Genomic DNA, 20,902 nt, shown 5'->3' on the forward strand with positions numbered 1-20,902 from the left:
TAACGAAGCATCTTTAAAGTTTATTGAAAGTGGATGAACTTTGCAACTGATAAACACTGATGAAGAATCTGTAGATAATCTCTGAATAATCTTACAAGTTGGATAGGATTATTACTACGAATAAACTGGATTGAATTTCAAAGTAATAATGATGTGTTTATGTTCTGGTAAAAGTTGATCAATTACCATAAATAATTTCTAAATATTAGTTCCTAATTTCTTCGTAATTTAATGACTTCAACTAAAGATGAACTATTTTATTATGTTCAAGATGCTTTCAAGATTAATAAGAAAATTAAATGTTTTGAGGCAGAACACCGATGATAACTATACGTTATATATCATATTTGTTAGATGACCATTCTCACCTCGATCGGTTGGTACAGTAGGCCTACTCAGAATGCGGTGCAGTCCAATGTGTAAAACAAACAAATAAAGAGAGAACAATTTTGAAAAAAAAACACCTTTAAATAATGTTTTAAAAATAGTAAACTGCAATATTTACAAGAGGAAAACATTGGCATTTCTTTAAATCGGATTATTCTTTCATGTAGAGCTTAAAATGACAAAATTTGCGAAGAAGAGTACAGTGTATAGGTCTAAAGCTCTGTCTACACTTTCAAAAAACAATGATGCCTGATGATGATGTCATATCACTACTACATTTGGGTATATCACTATACCATATTTTTCCACATCACTTTTTGTCAAACTAGTTTGATAGTGTAGACAGGGCTTTACAGCGATAACAATGTACATTCATCATTAATATTCAGGATGTTTCCACGTATGTGAAAGTGAACTATTTAAATGTACTTAGCTAAATCAGTTCATGATTTCATGTGTTGGATTAATGCCGACTTGTTTCAGACTATTAATACTTAATTATTCTCCGCGTACAACCAATGTATCTATGACAATTCTCAACACATTGTTTACTCTTAGTTCTACATTCTTGTCATGGTAACACATGGATCCATCAATTTGGTTTGTGATTTGAAATTGCAAAGTGTTCCAAAAAGTATTGCACAGGAAAATTGTCTCGGATAGATGAAAAAGATCAAACTTGAAATGGAATTGTTCTTCATCAGAAAAAAAAATATCTATTGCATGTCCTAAATTGTACGTACAGTATAATGGGACTGTATTAGTTTAAACAGCTCTAGTTTTATACAAACAATTTATTTTAGTTTAAATACTTGTAGGACTATGTTTAGACACTAGAACTTTTCCACTAATCTAAATGCATCTATCACAGTAGCAGGAGGAACCCCCACCACAGCCGCAGGGGATTGAGGACCCCAATGGAAATAAGTTTGTTTTTGATTGAACTTTCTTGGGTTATTCTCAGTTAATATTTTCTTGTACCCTTTTTAATGTATGCTCCTGTTATTTTATAATTGATTGAACTGAAATAAAATGAAGACGCCAGAAAGATGAGCTATAGATGAGATATATCATCATAATACTAGATTATAAAAATGCATTTATGGACCACATACATTTAAGAACCCATCCGATTCTCTGTACTGTATTTATATATCATAAATTATGTAATACAGCGTCACATGTGTATCTTTATGCATATAGTAAGAACCAAGTAAGCATAGTAGACAACAACATTAGTCTTATCTCACAATATATTTACACAATTAAAACGAGTGACATTTACAATACAGATTTTTTGTGTGCTAAACTGTATACATATTCATTAAATTGTTTGTTAAACTTTACTCACAAATTATTATTTATGTATATATTTAGAAATATTTGGCTTTAGGTGGAGAGAGATAATATACCACAACCTTAGTTTTAAAGGTTAAAGTCAAACGATTTAGTCAAGGCACGTTGATGAAGACATCTCATAAGGCTTCTACGAGTGGAGTCTATTATTTTATTTATAAAGTAAAAAATATATTTGACTAATGACATTAAGCTATAAAATATCTTGTAATGTAAAGAAGTGAAATATTATTATTTGGTTCAACACTGGTGCAAGACAAATTCTTTTGGAGTATTGTATGGAGCAAGCCAAATCATGGTACAGTATAAAATATCATTTCTTTAACTGTTAACTTGTTCAAACTACTGTACCGTAAACATTCAATATTGAAGAGTGTCTAATTAGTAATAAATAAAAGCTTTTAGAATACCATGTAAACACAGTCTTAATAAAGACCTCAATTGTTAAGTATGTGTTTAAATCCTTACCCTAGTTAGCGAAAGCTCTGTCTACACTATCAAACTTTATGTGACAAAAAATGTGATGTGCCCATATATGGACATGATGATGTCATATCACTACCACATTTGGGCACATCACTACCATATTTGGGCACTAGTCAAACTAGTTTGATAGTGTAGACAGAGCTTTAGAATGTATGTAAAACATGAGTGGGAGAATATCTACATTATTACACTTTAAGTACACTTTACAGTGCAAATATTGTATTTTGCATTCAAATTTACTAAATCATAAATATTTTTCATTTCAAACAATACAGTATCTATATCAGTAGACAATCAATATTAATGTAATATTTTTGTTACATAGATGAAGACATCAAAATAGTTATTGTGAATTCATAAAAATCACAGTCAATATAATTATTATAATCAAATATTTATAATCCATAGTATATTTTTGGTGTAGAGATGGAGTATTGAATACATTGTGATTTTATTCAATTTTTAGCTCTAGTCGATATAAGACACACTAGGAGACGATGCACAATTACAAGTGAGAATTGATTGATTCAACTGGAGACATTAGCTATTAGAGTACGTGGAAGAGTATTTTATCAGAAAAGATAACCATTAAAATTTGACTAATATGTCTAGATTTCAGCAACTTCTCAAATGCATTCATTCAACAGTAAAATGATAAATTTGTTTCCTGCTTATAAATAAAACATGTGCTAAAAGCACAGAGAATTTTAGTTCGATCGTAAATGGGCATCAACAATAATTAAAATATCTGTTATAAAAGAATATTGGGATAAAACTATAGGAGACAATTAGCACAATTTGTATGCATCTTACCATTGGCTAATACGTAAATCTTATTTGTGTAGATTACAACTTCTACTGCACAACAGAGGGCGACAGATGCTTCTGGGAGGTTACGATACATACTGTCAAGGCATTTTTTTTTAATTAATCACATTTTGTTTGTTTTCTTTGCAAAGAGTGTGTTTAACAATGAGAGAGGCAACAATTGATGGCTCAAAGGTAACAATTGCCATGTAGGCCTAATGTGTGATAAATATAGCAATATTTGACTGCAACAATGGTAAGGAATGGGAGAGCTCATTAAAAATAGTATCATGAAAGTAAATAAAAAATCCCAAGTAATTTTAAGACATATAATAGTTATGCAAATTGTACTTTTAACTTAACACATACACAAGGCTTAGCCAATGAATCAGCCTGCCCAGAATGTCCACCCCAGTTCCCTTAGAAAAGTAAAATATTTACAGGGGACCTTTTTGTATAATAGTTGCACTCTTTATTTACGATTTATATACAGTTCTTTTATATTAAAGTGGTTTATGTATAATAACAAATTTTAAGCCAATTTATAAAAATGTTGTGTTTCTCATGAAATTAATTTATCTTTGTATTATAAACTTTTTCATTGTGTACTATCTGGAAAGATTACTTGAAGAAGAGCAACGTAATTAACGGTCATGACTGAATCTTGTGTGTTGAGTGGTTTCCAGTCTTGATTGAATTTGACAGGGGGCGCTGTGTACTTCATTGCGCTCACCGCATGATCTTGCCAGTTTAAGTATTGCGTGAATGCGTTGAAGTTTACTTGTCCTTGCTCATTCATGTTCATTCTGTAAGAAAATCAAATTGATGAAATAGAAGGAAATGGTCAAGCGTGATGACGTCCCTAAAAATGACGTACCTTAAAATTTGTTACAAAGTGTAAACAAGCGCAATGATTTTATAAATAGCTTTACAACTTTTTTTGCTTATACACGTCAGTACATCAAGAAGGCACTGACGTGTATAAGCAAAAAATGAACGCCCTCAAGCATTTTGTTATGATTTCATACCCTTTCAATTTTCATTTTTTTCTGCATATTAATTAATCAGTCTTGATTGTCCTATTAATGCCAAGAAAGGCGTTTGAACTGTTATTAATTTGTCAGATCTGAAGAACGACTCAAACTCATGCATACATTATGCATGGATTATAATTTATGCGCATATGACAGTTTTCTTACCCGTTTAGAATGAAAAACCTTAAAATATACACATTCATTCAAGAAAATACACATCCTACAGCAAATACTGTATCTCACCAAGGAATGATAAACTGTAACATGCTCACAATAAGTCTTATTTGAGGATAGGGAGTTGAGTCCACCAGTGAATTACAACACTGGCACTAGGTCAGGATTGAACACTAGACCTCAGGAATAAAGGCATGTCAACGTCGTGAGGTGTTTTCCCGATTAATCATACGATTAAAACGGTACTGGGTACCAACTAGCGTTCGTGTTCCCATCTAATCATTCATTCATAGAAGTACTGATAAGAAGTAAATGGACCCGAGACCTGACTAATAATACAGGATTGAAGGCAAGTCTTGTATGTTAACCACCAAGCTACAGCTCCACTACAAACATTCTAGTACTTTCATATTGACTGTTTGTCATTGCACTTTTCCTAATCATTTCTGTACATCATTTTACAAGAGGTAACAGTACTATAAATATCACTTATGATTGATTAATTAGCCCATGGCAGTAATGTATTTTATTATTAATATGAAAACTGTTATCATTATAAGTAAACAAAATGCGCTGTTCAATGGCGGTATACCAGTGAGGTTACGGGTTCATTGAAACCCTCTGCCAAATTCAATAAATGAAATTCTTCAAGCTTTTGATTTTGAGGGCATAAATTTCAAAGAAATTTGATAATGACCCCTGTTCTTGGAAATATTAATGTTAGGATATATAATTAAACAAAGTGCTCCAACCCATAGTTTTTCTAATTTAGGTAAAAATATGGAATTTTACATTTTTTGGATTTCAATAATATTTGGAAGCTAAGATTAAATCTTTCTTGATTAAATTCGGTAGATCCATTCATGGTAATTTAATATCTATGGAATACATACCTTGAAAGCACCGCCCTCAACAGGTCATCAGGGATGGGTACGTGGAAAGCATGACAAGTACTTCTAATTTGATCAGGGTCAATGAACCCTGACCTGTCAGTATCATGATGGATAAATCCTTCAGTCAGTTTAGTGAAGTTCTCAAAGTTGTTCTTTCTCAGTTGCTCCTGAACAATGGACACTAGTGTGTTGAGGTCAATCTTGGTGTCTTGTGTGTCGCAGTAAAAACGAGCTAGAGTCATGATCTCATGCTCAGCAAGCTGGCTGCCACCGAGTTGCACCATTAGATTTCTGAAAGATGAAACAACATCAAACATGAATGATTTTTACTAGTAACACTTTGGAACAGCATCCCTTTGGATATCCGACAGGCTCCTAGTTCTCGTCTTTTTAAGAAACAACTAAAAACGTATTTGTTCTCTAACTAGCATTTTTATTTATTTTTGTGTATGTTGTTTGATATTCTGGAAATGCGCTTTATAAATAATGAATAATAATATGTTGTGACCTTCTGCTTCATCATGAAATGTTGTGACTCGTTAAGTTTAGACAACTACAGTAACACTGTTCGCATTTCCAGCCTGGTTAAACAACTTTACTCATTCTTTCTAATGAATTCCCGTAAAACTCTGTGCAGTAGGTTGAGAAAAAAGAAGTTGCGAAATACTGCTCAAAGTGTCACTTACCTAAATTGATCATAACCTAATTTTCCTGTATTCTGAGGATCGTTGCGATTGAAGAATTCCTTAACACGGTCTTTTTCACGTCCAGCAATACCCTTCAGTTTGGTAATTATTTTTTCAACATCCGATACTGAAAACTGTGAAACAAATGTTTTGATTTATTAATATAATAACTTTATTGTGATTTGGAATATTAAACAAATTTGTTATACATTGGATGGTAGTGGCTAAACTGGAGTTTAGCTTTTGCAACCAAATCTGGATTTAGAATCTAGCATACTACAGTAGTATAGTAAGTAGAGGGTGGGGGGAGGCGGGGAATCAGGGGCAGATTTATACACTTTATGATTTGTAATCTAGGTGGCACATACTGCATTCAATAGATACCTGCAACTCTGCTGAAAATAACTTACATCTTCGTTGTGTTTTTCCATATATCTAAATGCATACTCATCAGCTTCTATCAGTATGAAGAAATGGTTGTGGAAATTCACACGGCTACCAACATACAGATCTGAAGTGGTGTAGTACTCTGACAGATGAGTGCCAAACAGAGGCTGGCCAGGCTTCTTGATTCGGTTACGTTCCAGGAATTTACCACCAATTATGCCTAGGAAGAACAAGATTCATATCAATAACGCTTGTGAAGTTTAAAAATACTTGCATTATTTGTTCTGCACAAGTATCCAACAGGTTAGGAATATCTCATGCATTCTGAACTGACTTAATACAAAGTGGATGTGGCATCATTTGGCCATAAGAAAAACACTGTTGTGAATCAGAACCATGCCTAAAGCTCTATCTACACTATCACAATTAATGTGACAAAAAATGTTATGTGCCCATTTCTGTACACGATGATGTCATATCACTACCATATTTGGTATTCAGATTTGTGTAGGCAGAGCTTAAAACCGACAAGTGGACCCTAAAATTGGCCAATTTGCTTGCTGTTGGTTGTGGTTTTTAAAATAAAGAAATAGTACATGTTGAAAGATTGTGTGACAGAATCAACACTTGCAAAATATATTTCTCTGTTTTAAGAAGGCACTTCAGGTCAATCATTTAATACTTAACTAATCAGTTGTGATTAGCCACTGTAAAGATAATTAAATAATTCAACAATCCTTTATTAATGATGCATTATACAGTGACAACACCAATAAATTACATTATTTTGTAATTAAAATTAATATTCATGAAAAGATTGAAAAAGTATATTGGCACCGAGCCAAGGGCAATTACCCCTTTTAAAGTGAATTATTAATATATTTTATCAATTATTAAAATAGACTATTATTACTCTTTTATTATTAAATCTATCAATTTAAACTTATTCAGCTTTAGTTGGTCAAAATATTCCTAAAAACGAATTGAGAAATTGTATTACAAATTAATTTTGACGAGATATTAGCAGATGAATTATTAATACCTTAATGGTTTTTATATTTATTGTAGAACAATTTAAATGCAAATCTATATTTTATAAACTGTTTTTCTATTTCTGAACCAATCATAGCTCAGGAAATGAGTTTGTCAGATGTTCATGAGCAAATCGAACAGCTCAGCAGCTATTTTTTTCTATGCCAAGACATTGGGCTTCGCACGACTAAATTTGTCTAGTGGAAAACAGGCTTAAAGCAATACCTAGAGCAGGGGTTCTCAACAGTTTTGTAGTGTGGGCCGAAATTGTAATTTATTAATAATCTCGCAGGTCAGATAGAGCGTACTGCAATATTTGAGCAACAGGCCTGTGATGAAGAGAATTTAGTTAAATGACACCCCTAGATGGCTGGAAATGGTACCGTCACACGTAAAATTAATGATAAATGGCACCTTTAGTTGGCCGGAAATGACACTCCCATAGCGCGCTAGCAAACGGCAAAACTTTTTTTCTCGAAGGCACCGACTAAGATAACATTTGCGTTCAATGTGAACGTCAGGAGGAAGGCCAAATTGAAGGTACTGTTTACTTTAATTTCCCGCATCTGGCCCGCAGGCCGGCTGTTAAGAACCGCTGGCCTAGAGCTACCATCATGAGGTGACAATCAAGGATTAATGCTACTGTTGTGCCTTACCTGAGTTTCTCACAGGTGGTTCAAACACAGCAACTGTATCATCTGACAAGAAGTATGAGATGATGAATCGTCGGTCAACATCGATCGGTTTGTTGGTGTCCAACCGAGCAACAAAGCGTAACACATTGCTCTCTAGGCCATGTCTATAAACGAAAGAAGTGGTGTTCAATGTGTAAAACAAATTGGGTTTGCATTCAATTTATTTTAATTGAGCTTGGCAACAGATATAGCTTATATAATCAATCAACAATATCCCTTGTCAGACCATCAGATATCTAGGCTAATGCTATAAAAGCAAAATAATTTACAGGTTTTTTTTAAATACTGTAGTATTAGTTCATTACAAACTAAATACTTTAATAATATATTTTATTTACTTTAATAAATTACTTTGTTTTTCTTTTCCAAAGGTACACATTAGCTTCAAGATATTGAAAACCAATTGAAATGGAATTTAAATTACTGGTTTATGAAAAGAATAGAAGACACTTTGTAATCTGGATTTCTTAGGCCTTTGATTTTATGAGAGTTGAATTACCTGTCTTTCTCCATGAACTTGATAAAGTCTCTCCTTGGAGGCTTAGGTAAAAGACCCATGCATGAACAGAGTGAATCCTCCTCAGATCCAAATCCAGTGTATGGCGGCCATTCATGGTTGATTGGCTCTCCAGAGGACGACTGGTAATTTAATGGTTTGAATGATGCTACAATAAACAGAAAGTCAACCATCAATTCAAGCATAGCAAATGAGATATGAATTCGGCATATAAATGAATCTCACTAGCATGAGAGGCATCGACACCTGCCTGTACCATACTCTTTATATCCTTAAGGGTCTTTTCACACATGTTCCGGCACGGTTCCGATCCGGCGAATCGAACATCAATGTTTCGTTTTCACGACGCTCCACGCGGCTATGCACCAGTTGATATGCGCGTAGCCCAAGAAAACGAAACATTGACGTTCGATTGGATTCTCCGTCGCCGGACCGGAACTGGTGTGAAAGACCCTTTAGACAAGATCTTTACTCTCATTAACTCGTCTTTCAGATGGGATGTCCCACGTACATAATAAAGAATTTGTTTCCAGTTAAACGATGGAGGTTAGGACAGTACATTTACATTATGAATATAAAATAAACATTATTAATTTAATAGCAAATTCAATTCTTCAGTCAAATTCTTGCAATATAACAATATATTGATACTACCGTAGTGTAATGTAATTAATAATATAATAGCAATATTACTGTACTTACTGACACCATATTTAGTGGAATAGTATTGTTTTGTGAAGTCATCACAATCGGTGAGTGTGAGAGTGCGCCCCCACAGGTTGATTTGAGTGCCAATGCAAAGATCACTGTCATGGTAATATTCGCTGTGAACTGCACCTGTCTAATAATAGCAACAAAAAAGAAGAAGACAATCCTCATTAATATTCATATGACAATCTGACACATATTCAGTACAATCAATTGTGAACTATTTAAACTTGTGTTGTTGCAAAAACAATTGCTTGGGCTCCAGCATTTTTATGCCTCGATGAAACATTTCATTAAAAGATAGTGAAAAAGAATGTACAGTACAGGTATGTAATCATTTGAGAATAGTATGTTTTTATCATTTCAAAAAAAAAAAGAAAAATAATAAAAAGGAAGTCTGATACTTTATCAGAACTTTACAGTTTAAATCTTATATAGTTAAGGCCTTTTCAAAGTTCTCTTACCTTTAGACTATCAAGAATATATCTTCCTTTATGTCCCATCGGGCCAAACACATTAAGCACTGTTCGACCTGTGGTCTCTCCAGGCTGTGGCAGAGCTTCTGGCGCAGCCTTCGGAAGACGACCTCTTCTCAGGAACATGGGTGCAGCATCCCTCCCAGCATTCGGGCGAATGATCTCTTTAACTTCAACTGTATCATCAGCCAAGAAATAATGTAAAATCATTTCACGAGCATCTCCAAACATGCTGTCTTTATCGTCCCATAGCCCGAAGAAACGCAAGACTTGACGGTCATGGTCAAGAAACTGTTTCAGGGTGTCAACCTTCTCGTAGGGTCGTAAAGGCTGCTGCGTCTCATCCATCTGAAAGGAAAGACAAATAAAAAAATAATATTTTGTTGTTTCTACACCTAAAGACATCAATAAAATGTAATTATATATTACATATTATAATAAAAACAAAGAAAAGATTGGTCAAAACGGGACATTTTACCCAAATATGGAAGATATTCAAATATCTAATTGATAAGCCTCCTACTTACAGTTTTTCTATGTTCAGTGTGCGGGTCGTTTGGAGTGCCTACAGGTGCCTTGATCCGCACTCCCAGTTTGCGTAGAAAGTTGTATGTGAATTGATCACAGCCTGTGATTTTAAAGGTGCGTCCATACAGTGTGATCTCCTTATCTACATTAAAGTGTTCAACCGTGTAGAACTGGTCATCATTGGGTGGTGGTAGAGGAATACGATGTCGTCGGATCAATGTACCTGAAGAATATAAAACATTAACATACAATATTATCAATTAATATTATTGTGAGCTATATAATATTCTATATTGAATCATTTGTGGAAATAATATCAGAATATGCGCATTTATCATATATATTATAGAATTATTTAAATCAAAAGGAGTGTTTGGTTACATTTAACTGTTTATTTTATTTTATACATTCTGTGTTTTTGGCAAGAGTGAATAATTAATAATTAAAGACCCCTTACCTGCAATTTTGGACGTTTTTTGGAAAATAATACATATATATCACTTTAAAAACATTAAACCATGTCATTCCTTGTCTTAAATGTACGTTTTATGGTAAATTATGATAAAAAGTGAGAAACAATGCACTACCTAAGTAGCTCGCGGCGATCGACCTCTCGTGGACGGTCTTAGGCCTAGCCTAGCTAGGCTTAGTTTTGTAGGCCTAGCTGGTAAACATCGGTAACGTACGAACATCGTACGCTAGCTATATACCTAGCCTGACGTTGTATAGTTGCTGCATTAATTGTCTTTCTATTTTTGCCAGACTCCGTTGATGCAAATTGGGGAAAACCCGGTATTTTCGCTGAAAAGTTAGGAGTCTTCCATTTGTTTTGGCCTCACGATCGATCGAAAAGTGGGCGAATTACAGGTGAAAAACAAAAATATCAATCCGCGCGCAATGCATTTTGGGATTTATAGCGGGCCGCTATAATTATTAGAATCGACTTATTTTTCACATTTTTAACCGTTTAAAGACGAAAAAAGTTATCGCAATAGGACCATATAGTATTATTTTTACATTAAATATATAGTTTGTGATCTTAAATTAGATCTAAAAAACGTAGGGAAGGGGGCTTTAACAAAACTACAAAATGTTTTGGGGGACAAGTGTTGCATAAAAATTCAAATTAGTCAATTTGATTAAAAGTAATCACCTTGTGGTATGCCACTATTATTAACCTGAGGTTCAATTACTTGAATTGAGTCGTCTTCTAAGTAAAAGTAAATCTTGCATTTTCTTATTCGGTACTGCTCTTCTCGTTTCTCATGCACTGCTTCTTGGAAGTAAGCATCGAACCTCATCACTTGACGGTCGAATGCTACCCAGGCTGGGGCTGCATTGCCTTCCCCTTGTGGGATATTGCTGAGCTGTGGCTTAGGTCTTTGCCCAACAAGTCTTTGACCTCCTATTCCAGGTTTATGTTCACCAACGTACATTGAAACATCATTGCGGTTGTCGAACTGATGTGATTTTTTGAAGTTTGTTTTTCCAATCTGAAAGTTAAAATAAAAGGTAAAGCTTGTCAAGAATAAATTAAAAAAATAATTGATGTGTGCCACACACAGCTAAATGAATCTAACTTCAGTGATGTACTGATAATAATAGGCCTAGGCCTACTCTGACACCACCGGTTGAGGCCCGGCGTGGTGGTGGTGGTCAGGTGCGCGGATTTTAACTGATGATGTTGATTTGTGTAGTGGACTGCTTGAATTATTACATCAACACTTATCGACTTACATTTGAATTCAACGAGTTTCCTGGAAGGAATGGAAGTGACATCGTTGTGTTTAAATTGGTAAAATCGCAGGTATTTGTATTTCTTCTCTGTATGTTTTCAACAGCCAGATGTTTGTCTCTACAATTTGTGTTGTGAAAATGCTAGCAGCCGACAGTTTGTTGGTGAGGTTGCCATGCGACAAAGCATGATAATAAAGTAGTAGTATTAATTTATTTTTATTATTAAACCAATTATTCAAAACAATCAAGATTAAATTAATATTACATAATGATTAGTATATTATGCACGATAATATATTAATTATTTATTTTAGATGCACAAGAATAATGTCAAATAAAACTGTTAATGTACAAACATACCTAACAACAGAGGGCAGTATATATCACTTTTTTTTTTATGAAGGTTTTGATTTGACGCCCGACCCCGGCCGGCCCCCACACGTCACACACACACACACCCCGGACGCGATTTTTTTTTCCGTACGAGAGTTCCTCTATCGGTTCGTTTCGGCCTCAATCGACTCTCTTCGGTATTCGGTAAGTCAGCTCACTGATGCGTGACAACATAATACAATTTACAAACCGCGAGCTTACTACTTTCACACACAGGCTCTTAAACAGTAAAATGAATCTACACTACGAACTTTGATTGACATTAATTAATATAAATACTAGGCCTACTTAGTAATTACTTTAAGAACCCAATAGCATTTTAAAGATATTTAGGCCTAGGTCTACGACCCAATAGTAGGCCATATCAGATATTATTTTTTGCAGTTGAACGACCTTTTGTCACGAACGAGAGGCTGTTTTCTTATGGTATTATTTATAGCTAGCCTAGCCAAGCTTGTGTAGGCCTATGCCATGATGATTTGAATTTAAAATTCAAAAGTAGGAATTCCTATGCACAGTGTATGTTTTTTATACATTTTAAAATAATATCATTAACTTAATATTTATATTGTAGGCTGATGGAAATTTTACGTTAAAGATGTATTATCCCCAATCATGAAAAATAAAGATTTCAGACTTTTAATAATAGGCCATTTTAGAGTTTTAATTAAGTTACTCAATTCAATAGAAAAAAAAATGATTTCAATTATAAAAAAAACCCAAAATAAACAGTTAAATCTAACCAAAACCCATTGCCTGACATACAATTTGACTATTTGTTACTTTAAATTATAGTTTTTTTCAGTAAATAGTTTTTTTGCCAATCCAATTTTTGGGAAAAGTGAATAACTATTATGTGACATTAAAATAACATATTCAACAATAAAATGTTTACAAAAATTGGTTTTTTTTTTCAGGATGATAATATATCGTTACAATTAAAAACTTATATTTTCCAAGAGTCTAGATTCAAGAACTTAAAATGGAAATTCATTATATTTATAAGAATAAAACAAATACATAAATTTCAATTAAGTACTTTTCTACGTTGAAAAAAAAAATAACAGAGAGTTTGCAAAATGAACTAATATTTTATTTGGACTTATTTATTTTTCTTATAGATCATGAAGCCATGTATAGATTAACAAATTATAAATTTATACTGTACCACAAAGTAATTAACAATAGACATACAATTAATGAAAACAGCAATGAACAAGAATTCTAAATATTATATCAAATTACGTATGTGTTTAGTGAGTACCTTATTATCTATGTATTAACAATGCAGTATTTTAAATAAATTATAGGCCTATAACTAATATTATTGTTTATGTGTATATGTAATTTGGAAAATCATAAAAAATACATGCAAAGTAAAAACATTCAATTTACGGTACTGACACGACTACAAATACATTTAATAATAACAAATTCTTCAGGAAGCTTATGTGATACTATCATCTTATCATGAAGATCGGTTTTCTGTATTCCATATTCTTGATTTATTTGATCTTTTTTACAAAATGTCAACAATACCAATGGTTTCTGAAATTAATAAAAAAAAAACTTGTTCATTTTAATTCAAAATTTCCACCGGCCAAGATATCAATAATTATTAAATTAACACAATATTAAACGCTTTATATAATAAGCAAGCATGTGTTTCTATACATTACAACTTACAAGAATACATGTTACTAGGCCTATGTATTGTATTTGTTATGTATACATTTTTTTTCAAATGTTTACACTTAAAAACCTGAAGAAAATTGTAATTTTCTTGATAAAAACATCTGTTAGTGTTACTGTACATATAATTTCTAACCTACTACTTCATTTTATTAAAATAAAAAGTAGTACTGTAGATGGAAATGTACTACATTTTGAAGCACACGTACACGTCACGTAGGGCTATACTAGGCTAGCTAGGCCTTGCTTGTGACGACTAACAAAATAAATGCTGCTACTGTGTGTGTGTGTTTTACTGTTTGTGAATCTGATGGTACATACATTGGTTTGTGGCTGCCTATACAGTATTATATTATTAAAATTCTAGGCCTAATATTACAACTATGAGGTTCAGTACTACTATTAATATGTATTATTATATATACAGTGAGTATAGTACTCCATGGTATAGGCCTAGTATGTATAAATCTGTCACTCGTGCAAAAAAGCTGCTCACGTTTTGTCTTTGTGGTTTTTGTCACGCATCGGTGACTTACCGAAGAGTCGATTGAGTCCGAAACGAACCGATGGAGGAACTCTCGTACGGAAAAAAAAATCGCACCCCGGACCATCTCGTAAGTTCTAGAGCTGGCCTAGCCAAAGTCTAAGGCCTAGCTTAAATTGTTTCGTTTTTTTTATACATTCTATATTGATTCAGATTAACATTTCGTATATAAGAAAATAATAAATATAAGTAGTCTAGCTAGGCCTATTATATATGTATTGTATAAAGTTAAGCCAGGCGTCTGACATCGTTTTTTTCGTTTTCGACAGAGAGCGCGCGGAAAGAAGACAATAAACCAGGTACGATCTCTTAGTAAAGTCGATTGGTCCCATAAAATTTGCCTTGAGCCTGGCGCATATTAGTATTATATAAATGGCTTCCTGGACCACCAGCTATTCATTGCATGTTCTTAAGGATTGAAACAGTCCAGGCACTTCATTTATTAAAATATTAGTTTTATGAGTGAGGAGCTGGAGGCTACTTTCGGAACATCAAAAATGTAATTTGTATATAGTTAATATGCGTTTAGTTTAGGCCTAGTTAGACTAGGCCTACCTACAGTATATCAACTGTGCGCCTTTGTTAATTTACTGTACATACATGGCCTAAACTAGCTTGACCATTCTACTACATACTAGCTATACCAGGTTAGGGCAGTTTAATTAAATTTAATTAATAACCTAAAAACATATAGGCATAAAATAATGAAATATTTAATGAAATTATGTATGTTTTATAGTAAAGTTCAAAATGTTTGTATTTGTTCATCCTTGTTACTTGTAGGTACAGTAGAAGTTGATGTAGTATATCGTTTGCAAGATTTTTTTGTTTTGTTTAGAATGCCAAAGAAAGAGAAATGTCTACCAATAGCTTGTGACATCCAGACATGCTTGCAAGGTACTGTAATAATATAAAAAGTATCATCTTTATTATAGAAATAATAAGAATGCAGAGCAACCTTTATTCATACCTTTTCAGACAAAAATCAAAATGTTGATTGATGGACTAACATAAAAAATAAATACAGACTGGGGGAAAGTCTACTATGAACAATCAATCAATCGTTCGATTTATATAGCGCCATTCCAACATTCATTGCTCATGGCGCTGTAGAAAAAATCAGAAAAGGTGAGTTTTGAGTAGTGACTCAATAATGATGTGTGTTTAATGTTCAAGGGTAGGTGGTACACGTACTACCACACACACACAAATAACCTTATACCTACCCTTTAATATCACCAAATGTTCTTGTCTGCACCTACATTACTGTACCCATTTGTACTGAACCCATTTGTACTGACTGTATACATTTTAACGCTGACTGTTTAAGTTGTTGTTAACATTTAAACTATCTTTCACAGCTAATAAATACAAGGAATCTGCTTGCCAGCATATAATTGATGCCCTAATTAAATGTTGTGAAGACCAAGATAAAGATTCTGTTGTCTGTTCTGGATTCAGAAAGAAAAATACAACCAAACAATGAACTGAATATATTGGCAAGCATTAGACATCTAAGGTAATTTCTCATCAAATATAAACTGCTCGGGGGATAACCATAATAGAGTGCTAACTCTATAACATTCCTCATGACGTTGTATAGGCCTAGAGGTGCCAACATAGGACTCTAGTTGGGAATGTACCATCAAGTCTTTTCTCGCATTCAAAATCGACATTTTTGCCCTATTACAAATATTACCTATTTCTACATCCTAAACTCCTTTTTTTCATATTTTACAATTATTTTTCTTTTATTATTTTGCTCCTAATCTATTATACGATATACACAGCTTTACGCATGCACATCGAAATGCAAGCATATCATTCTATACGCAAACCCACTTTTTTAAACCAAACCAAATCATACAACGATAATACATCAACCGATTCAGTTCAAAACCAGTTTAAGGTAAATTTTAATGTATGTATTTTTATTTTTTTATTTATTTTAATTTATGTTCTGTCTACTCTACCATAAAGATATTGTGTAACCACTTTAAGTCAAGTCAATTTTTCACTAATTATTCTTCATATGCTAATCTTTAAAAAAATAAATAGCTTATTGTTTAATTCGATTCATATGAAATTTCTGGTAAAGCAAATTTAAAACTTTTCTTAATAAATAGTCCTTTGAAAAATTGAAGGGTTTTAAGAAATTCTTGATCTGTGTTGTTTTTTGAAAAGTTGTATACATCATTTTAATCCAATTTCTGTTTTATTATTTGTTTAGTTTGAAAATCGTTCAATCATGGATGTTGATCCTACACTTAAACTAGAATGCCGAAGGAATGCGTTTACTATCAGGGAAAAAGAATATTTGGTTGATCTTGTTGAAGAGCATAAGGATCTTCTGGATCCAGTGATACGCTACAACGACTCAATGACTGTGTACAAAAGAAATCAAATCTGGAAAGTAATTGGGGCGCAATACAATGAAAAATTTAAAGAAAACATCCGAGATGTTGAACAATTAAAAAGAATGTGGTCTAAGATTAAGATTCAAATCAAAAAATATATGAAAGTTCCCAGATCCAAAGCTAACATTTGGAATCTAGCAAGGGAAATGTTTAGGCAGTCATCTCAAAACGTTAAAGATGAGAACATGTCAAAAAACATTGAAACGATAGTGGCTAAAATGTCTGTAAGGAAAGATTTGTTGATTCAGACTGAGGTGGACACCAGTGCCTCACGGCACAAAAACAGTCAGTTAAATGCATCATCAGATGATGATTTGATTATTTTAAATATTGCCGAAAACCGATCTACTGGTATGTCTGGTTTGGAAGATGTTGTTGAGGTTGTAGATGACGATAGTGAACAGGTACCAAATGGATTTGGACAAATAGAATACACCACTGACAATCATGAGAAGATTGCTCTTAACGCCATTAATGATCAACCAACAGGCAGACCAACAGATGGTGTCCATGTAATACACATTGAACCAACTCCAATTCACTTCAGCAATGATTATCAAAAAGTGGTTGAACCTAACAGTCTTAGTACCAATCAACACCAAAACCAAGTGATTCTTAAACATGATCAAAACCAAGTGATTCTTAAACATGATCAACACCAAAACCAAGTGATTCTTAAACATGATCAACACCAAAACCAAGTGATTCTTAATCACGATCAACACCAAAACCAAGTAATTCTTAATCACGATCAACACCAAAACCAAGTGATTCTTAATCAGATGATACCAAAAATTGATCATGTTGCGTCATATTATCCAGAACCTACAACCTCTAAGTCCTCAGGAAGCACTGGAGAGTACACTCTCTGGCGAGACATCAACTGTGCTGATGAAGCAGCACCTGAAGCCTCTTCATCAGGTATCAGTGTTGGCAGAGTCAGAGCCTCTAAACGACGTAACTACGGCTCAGAAACAAATCATTCTTTTAACAGAGGTAAAGTTTCAAGAAATCGGCACAATTTTTATAAGAATCGATCTTTAAGAAGAAATTTAAGAAACCGCAACAGATTAAGACAACTTGAAGATTTCTATGAAGAGGAATTTCAAGACGATGATATGTCGATGGATGATAACTTTGTAAGTGAAAGTTCGTACAGGAAACGTATGCTTGAATTGGCCGAAGAAGAGCATGCACAAAAGATGCACCTGTTGAAGTTAAAATGTGAAATGGTTGAGTTGCAGAAACAAGAACTTGTCAGCAAGCTGCAAAGGTGATAGTAGTTGCAAGCTGCAACGGTAACAGAAGTCGCAAGCTGCAACGGTAACAGTAGTTGCAAGCTGCAATGGTAGTGGTTGCAATTACTGTGGTAAATGGTACATCCGAACAAGTCAGTAAAGATTTTGCAGGGATTTTTGCAACAAAAAAATGATTTTAGGTTTGCTATATAATAAAATAGTAGGTATGCATCATTGATTAGAAAAACAATTTAAGGGTGCATACAAAATTTGATATGGTGTATATAGATCAGGGGGATTTTCCAACAAAATCTGTCGGTGCTGATAAAACAAATAGTATGGGGTGTGTTACAAAAAGCTTTGGTGTACAGTTACAGATACAGTATTTTGGGATAAAGTAAGTTCTACTGTATGTTTTAAAGAAGGCTGCAAACAGGTAGGGGTGATTGGAAAATATATTACAGGAGGCTACACTTTTAAACAGTACTGAATACTTATGTGAGCCCAAGGTGAATTTAGGGTTTAATAATAATACATTTTGTATATTGCTTACTGCTGTAATTAATTACATATATTTTAACCATTTTAATTTATACCTTTATATAGTTTACCTTTATAGTAATAATAATATATTGTTTGAAGGTTTGCGTGGCGAAATCAAATGTTGATACTGTATAAAGTTTGCGGTACACCACGTATCTTAGTTCTGAAAAGAACTGTTGAGTGCGGTACACCACGTATCTTAGTTCTGAAAAGAACTGTTGAGTCACATATCTTAGTTCTGAAAAGAACTGTTGAGTTTCTCAACAGTTCTTTTCAGAACTAAGATACATGGTGTACCGCAAACTTTATATCAACAATAATATATTGATGCTAATATTCAGCATTTTGTTTTAAAATGTATCTGAGGAAGTAGGCCTGTATAGAATAATCTAGTAAGAATGTTCTCAATGTTGTTTCTGTATGTGTTACTGTGTTCACATACAGTACTTAATATAGCCATGGAGAAATAAGTTTAGAAACTTGTATGTACCAGGTGGTAACATTTGATTAAAATTGGCATGTCTCATACTGATATGTCCTCAATGTCTTTTTCCATATTATTAGGCCACCATAATAGTCCTTGGGCCAGGTCCAGTTTTTTGCGAAAGCAGTATCAAATTGGAGCAATAATATTAACTTATAACTTTTATTTTTTAACAAAAAAAATACAATAGATCTTATGCCAACTGATGTTTTCATGAACACATAGGAATCCCAAGCAAAACTTTTCATCCTGACAATTTCAGGAGAACCATTATGTATTGATTGTAGTAACTGTTTTCTACCAATCTGTGGGACAACAATTCTATTTTTCCACAAAATACATCCATCTTGTGTAGAGAGTCGGATCCAAAAATGGTTGCAAGTTCTCAATTTTTGGGTTAGTATTGGGCCAACACTTTTCAATGTAGTAAAGAACTCGAGAAAGTGTTGGATCTTTATCCATCCAACCTTTAATATCTGTCGTGGAAACTGGAGATTGGTTCATTGACACCATCAAGAGTACAGTTTCGGCAGGCTGTGGAATCGATTCTGGTTTTCCCGGCAATGGTAATCTGCTTAAAGGCATCCGCATTGGCATGGGACTTCTTATCGGTTTAAATCTTAATGTGTAATTGTATGTACTGGACCTAATTTCAACTCCCAACGTTGGATTCTAGCTGACGCTTGGCTAGGCACAAGTCTGTCCTCATTAATAAGACCCAGCAATGGCTTATGGTCAATGTGAAATGTCTACCATAAATGTAAGAGTAAAATCGGGTTACTCCGAAAACACATGCCAAACCTTCTTTCTCAATTTGCCAATACTTTTGTTCTGCTTCTGCAAGTGTTCTAGATGCGATCTGTCTTTCTGTACCATGCATGACACGATAGTATTTCCTTTTTGAAGTTGAAGTACTCTTTACCCTTACGAAGTAAGGCATATAACGGAGCAAGCGTATTGGATAAGTTTGGTAAAAATTTTCCATAATAAAAAAAAACTGTATGGTACACCCAATAACATAAAAGGCTCGCGTTGTGAGGTGGTGTAGTCTGGCAATACATAATAAATCCTGTGTATTTGCATTGTGCTATTTTTTCTCATATTTTGTCAATTTGTGCAATATTGTTACATTTTTTGGCAACTACTTTCTTGTATATTTTATCATGCTCATACATGTCAAAGGTTATTACTTATTGCATACAATAGAATACATTCAGTCTTGCATTATTAAAAAAATATGAATGAATTTTGTAGGAAGTAGAATTAATTTACAACAACAAACACTTTCAGTAAATTTCTCCAGATTTAAAATAGAATATAGTATACAGGCACTAAATTAACATAGGCCTATATTATATGCATCTCATTTTATTTAATCCATAGGTGTTGAGAATCCCAAAATAGTATGTATTGCTTTTTTATTAAATGGTTTAAACAAGTTTACAACACATTGGCTTTCATTTCTTGAAGTTACAAATTTCATGAAAGTTTAAACAAATTGTCATTTAATCTGTTTAAACACTTGCTATTTTTAACAGTGCAATGTGAAATAGATAGTTTTGTTTTAATATATTCGTTTTCATTTTTTTTTTCAAATGCCTTTTAACTTCTTTTCAGACGGCAGAAAAAAATGGCGTTTTCTATTTATGTATATACAGTATCATTTTATAATGTTCAACATACAGTAG

At 33.4% G+C, this 20,902-nt stretch overlaps 2 protein-coding genes across 5 annotated transcripts; one reads left to right on the forward strand and one right to left on the reverse strand.

Annotated features, from left to right (window-relative positions):
• Nucleotides 1-1,622: 1,622 nt before the first annotated feature.
• Nucleotides 1,623-12,021, reverse strand: LOC144842935 (EF-hand domain-containing family member C2-like). 2 transcript variants are annotated; one of them, XR_013612201.1, is made up of 12 exons: nt 11,904-12,021; nt 11,320-11,659; nt 10,166-10,389; nt 9,627-9,986; nt 9,157-9,295; nt 8,437-8,602; nt 7,899-8,041; nt 6,234-6,430; nt 5,824-5,957; nt 5,138-5,428; nt 2,391-3,842; nt 1,623-2,237 (listed from the first exon to the last, which is right to left on the reverse strand). XR_013612201.1 is itself a non-coding variant. In XM_078699550.1 (11 exons), exons 1-11 carry the CDS (start codon nt 11,943-11,945, stop codon nt 3,635-3,637), a joined length of 2,244 nt encoding a protein of 747 aa, XP_078555676.1. In that variant the 5' UTR covers nt 11,946-12,021; the 3' UTR covers nt 1,623-3,634. The 2 variants fall into 2 exon arrangements, 1 of the variants encoding a protein (XP_078555676.1); XM_078699550.1 differs by having other exon boundaries at nt 1,623-3,842.
• Nucleotides 12,022-15,912: 3,891 nt separating this feature from the next.
• LOC144842943 (uncharacterized) lies at nt 15,913-18,508 on the forward strand. 3 transcript variants are annotated; one of them, XM_078699564.1, is made up of 3 exons: nt 16,033-16,051; nt 16,323-16,441; nt 16,763-18,508. In XM_078699564.1, the coding sequence occupies exons 2-3, from the start codon at nt 16,331-16,333 to the stop codon at nt 18,224-18,226; spliced, it is 1,575 nt and encodes a 524-aa protein (XP_078555690.1). In that variant the 5' UTR covers nt 16,033-16,051; nt 16,323-16,330; the 3' UTR covers nt 18,227-18,508. The 3 variants fall into 3 exon arrangements, with proteins under 3 accessions (XP_078555691.1, XP_078555690.1, XP_078555689.1); XM_078699565.1 differs by lacking the exon at nt 16,323-16,441 and having other exon boundaries at nt 15,913-16,051; XM_078699563.1 differs by lacking the exon at nt 16,033-16,051 and having other exon boundaries at nt 16,327-16,453.
• The last annotated feature ends 2,394 nt before the right edge of the window (nt 18,509-20,902 follow it).

The sequence above is a fragment of the Antedon bifida genome, chromosome 5 (assembly GCF_963402885.1).
Source record: "Antedon bifida chromosome 5, ecAntBifi1.1, whole genome shotgun sequence".
NCBI lineage: Eukaryota > Metazoa > Echinodermata > Crinoidea > Comatulida > Antedonidae > Antedon > Antedon bifida.

Bases quoted from the DNA above. Each gene is read 5' to 3' on its own strand.
- LOC144842935 (XM_078699550.1), bottom strand. From the start codon at position 11,945: ATGTCACTTCCATTCCTTCCAGGAAACTCGTTGAATTCAAAT. The intron at 8,603-9,156 runs GTAAGTACAGTA...TGTTTATTGTAG, and splicing joins TTCCACTAAATATGGTGTCA to CATCATTCAAACCATTAAAT. The intron at 6,431-7,898 runs GTAAGGCACAAC...TGTTCTTCCTAG, and splicing joins ACCACCTGTGAGAAACTCAG to GCATAATTGGTGGTAAATTC.
- LOC144842943 (XM_078699563.1), top strand. From the start codon at position 16,331: ATGCACATCGAAATGCAAGCATATCATTCTATACGCAAACCCACTTTT. The intron at 16,454-16,762 runs GTATGTATTTTT...TTATTTGTTTAG, and splicing joins AGTTTAAGGTAAATTTTAAT to TTTGAAAATCGTTCAATCAT.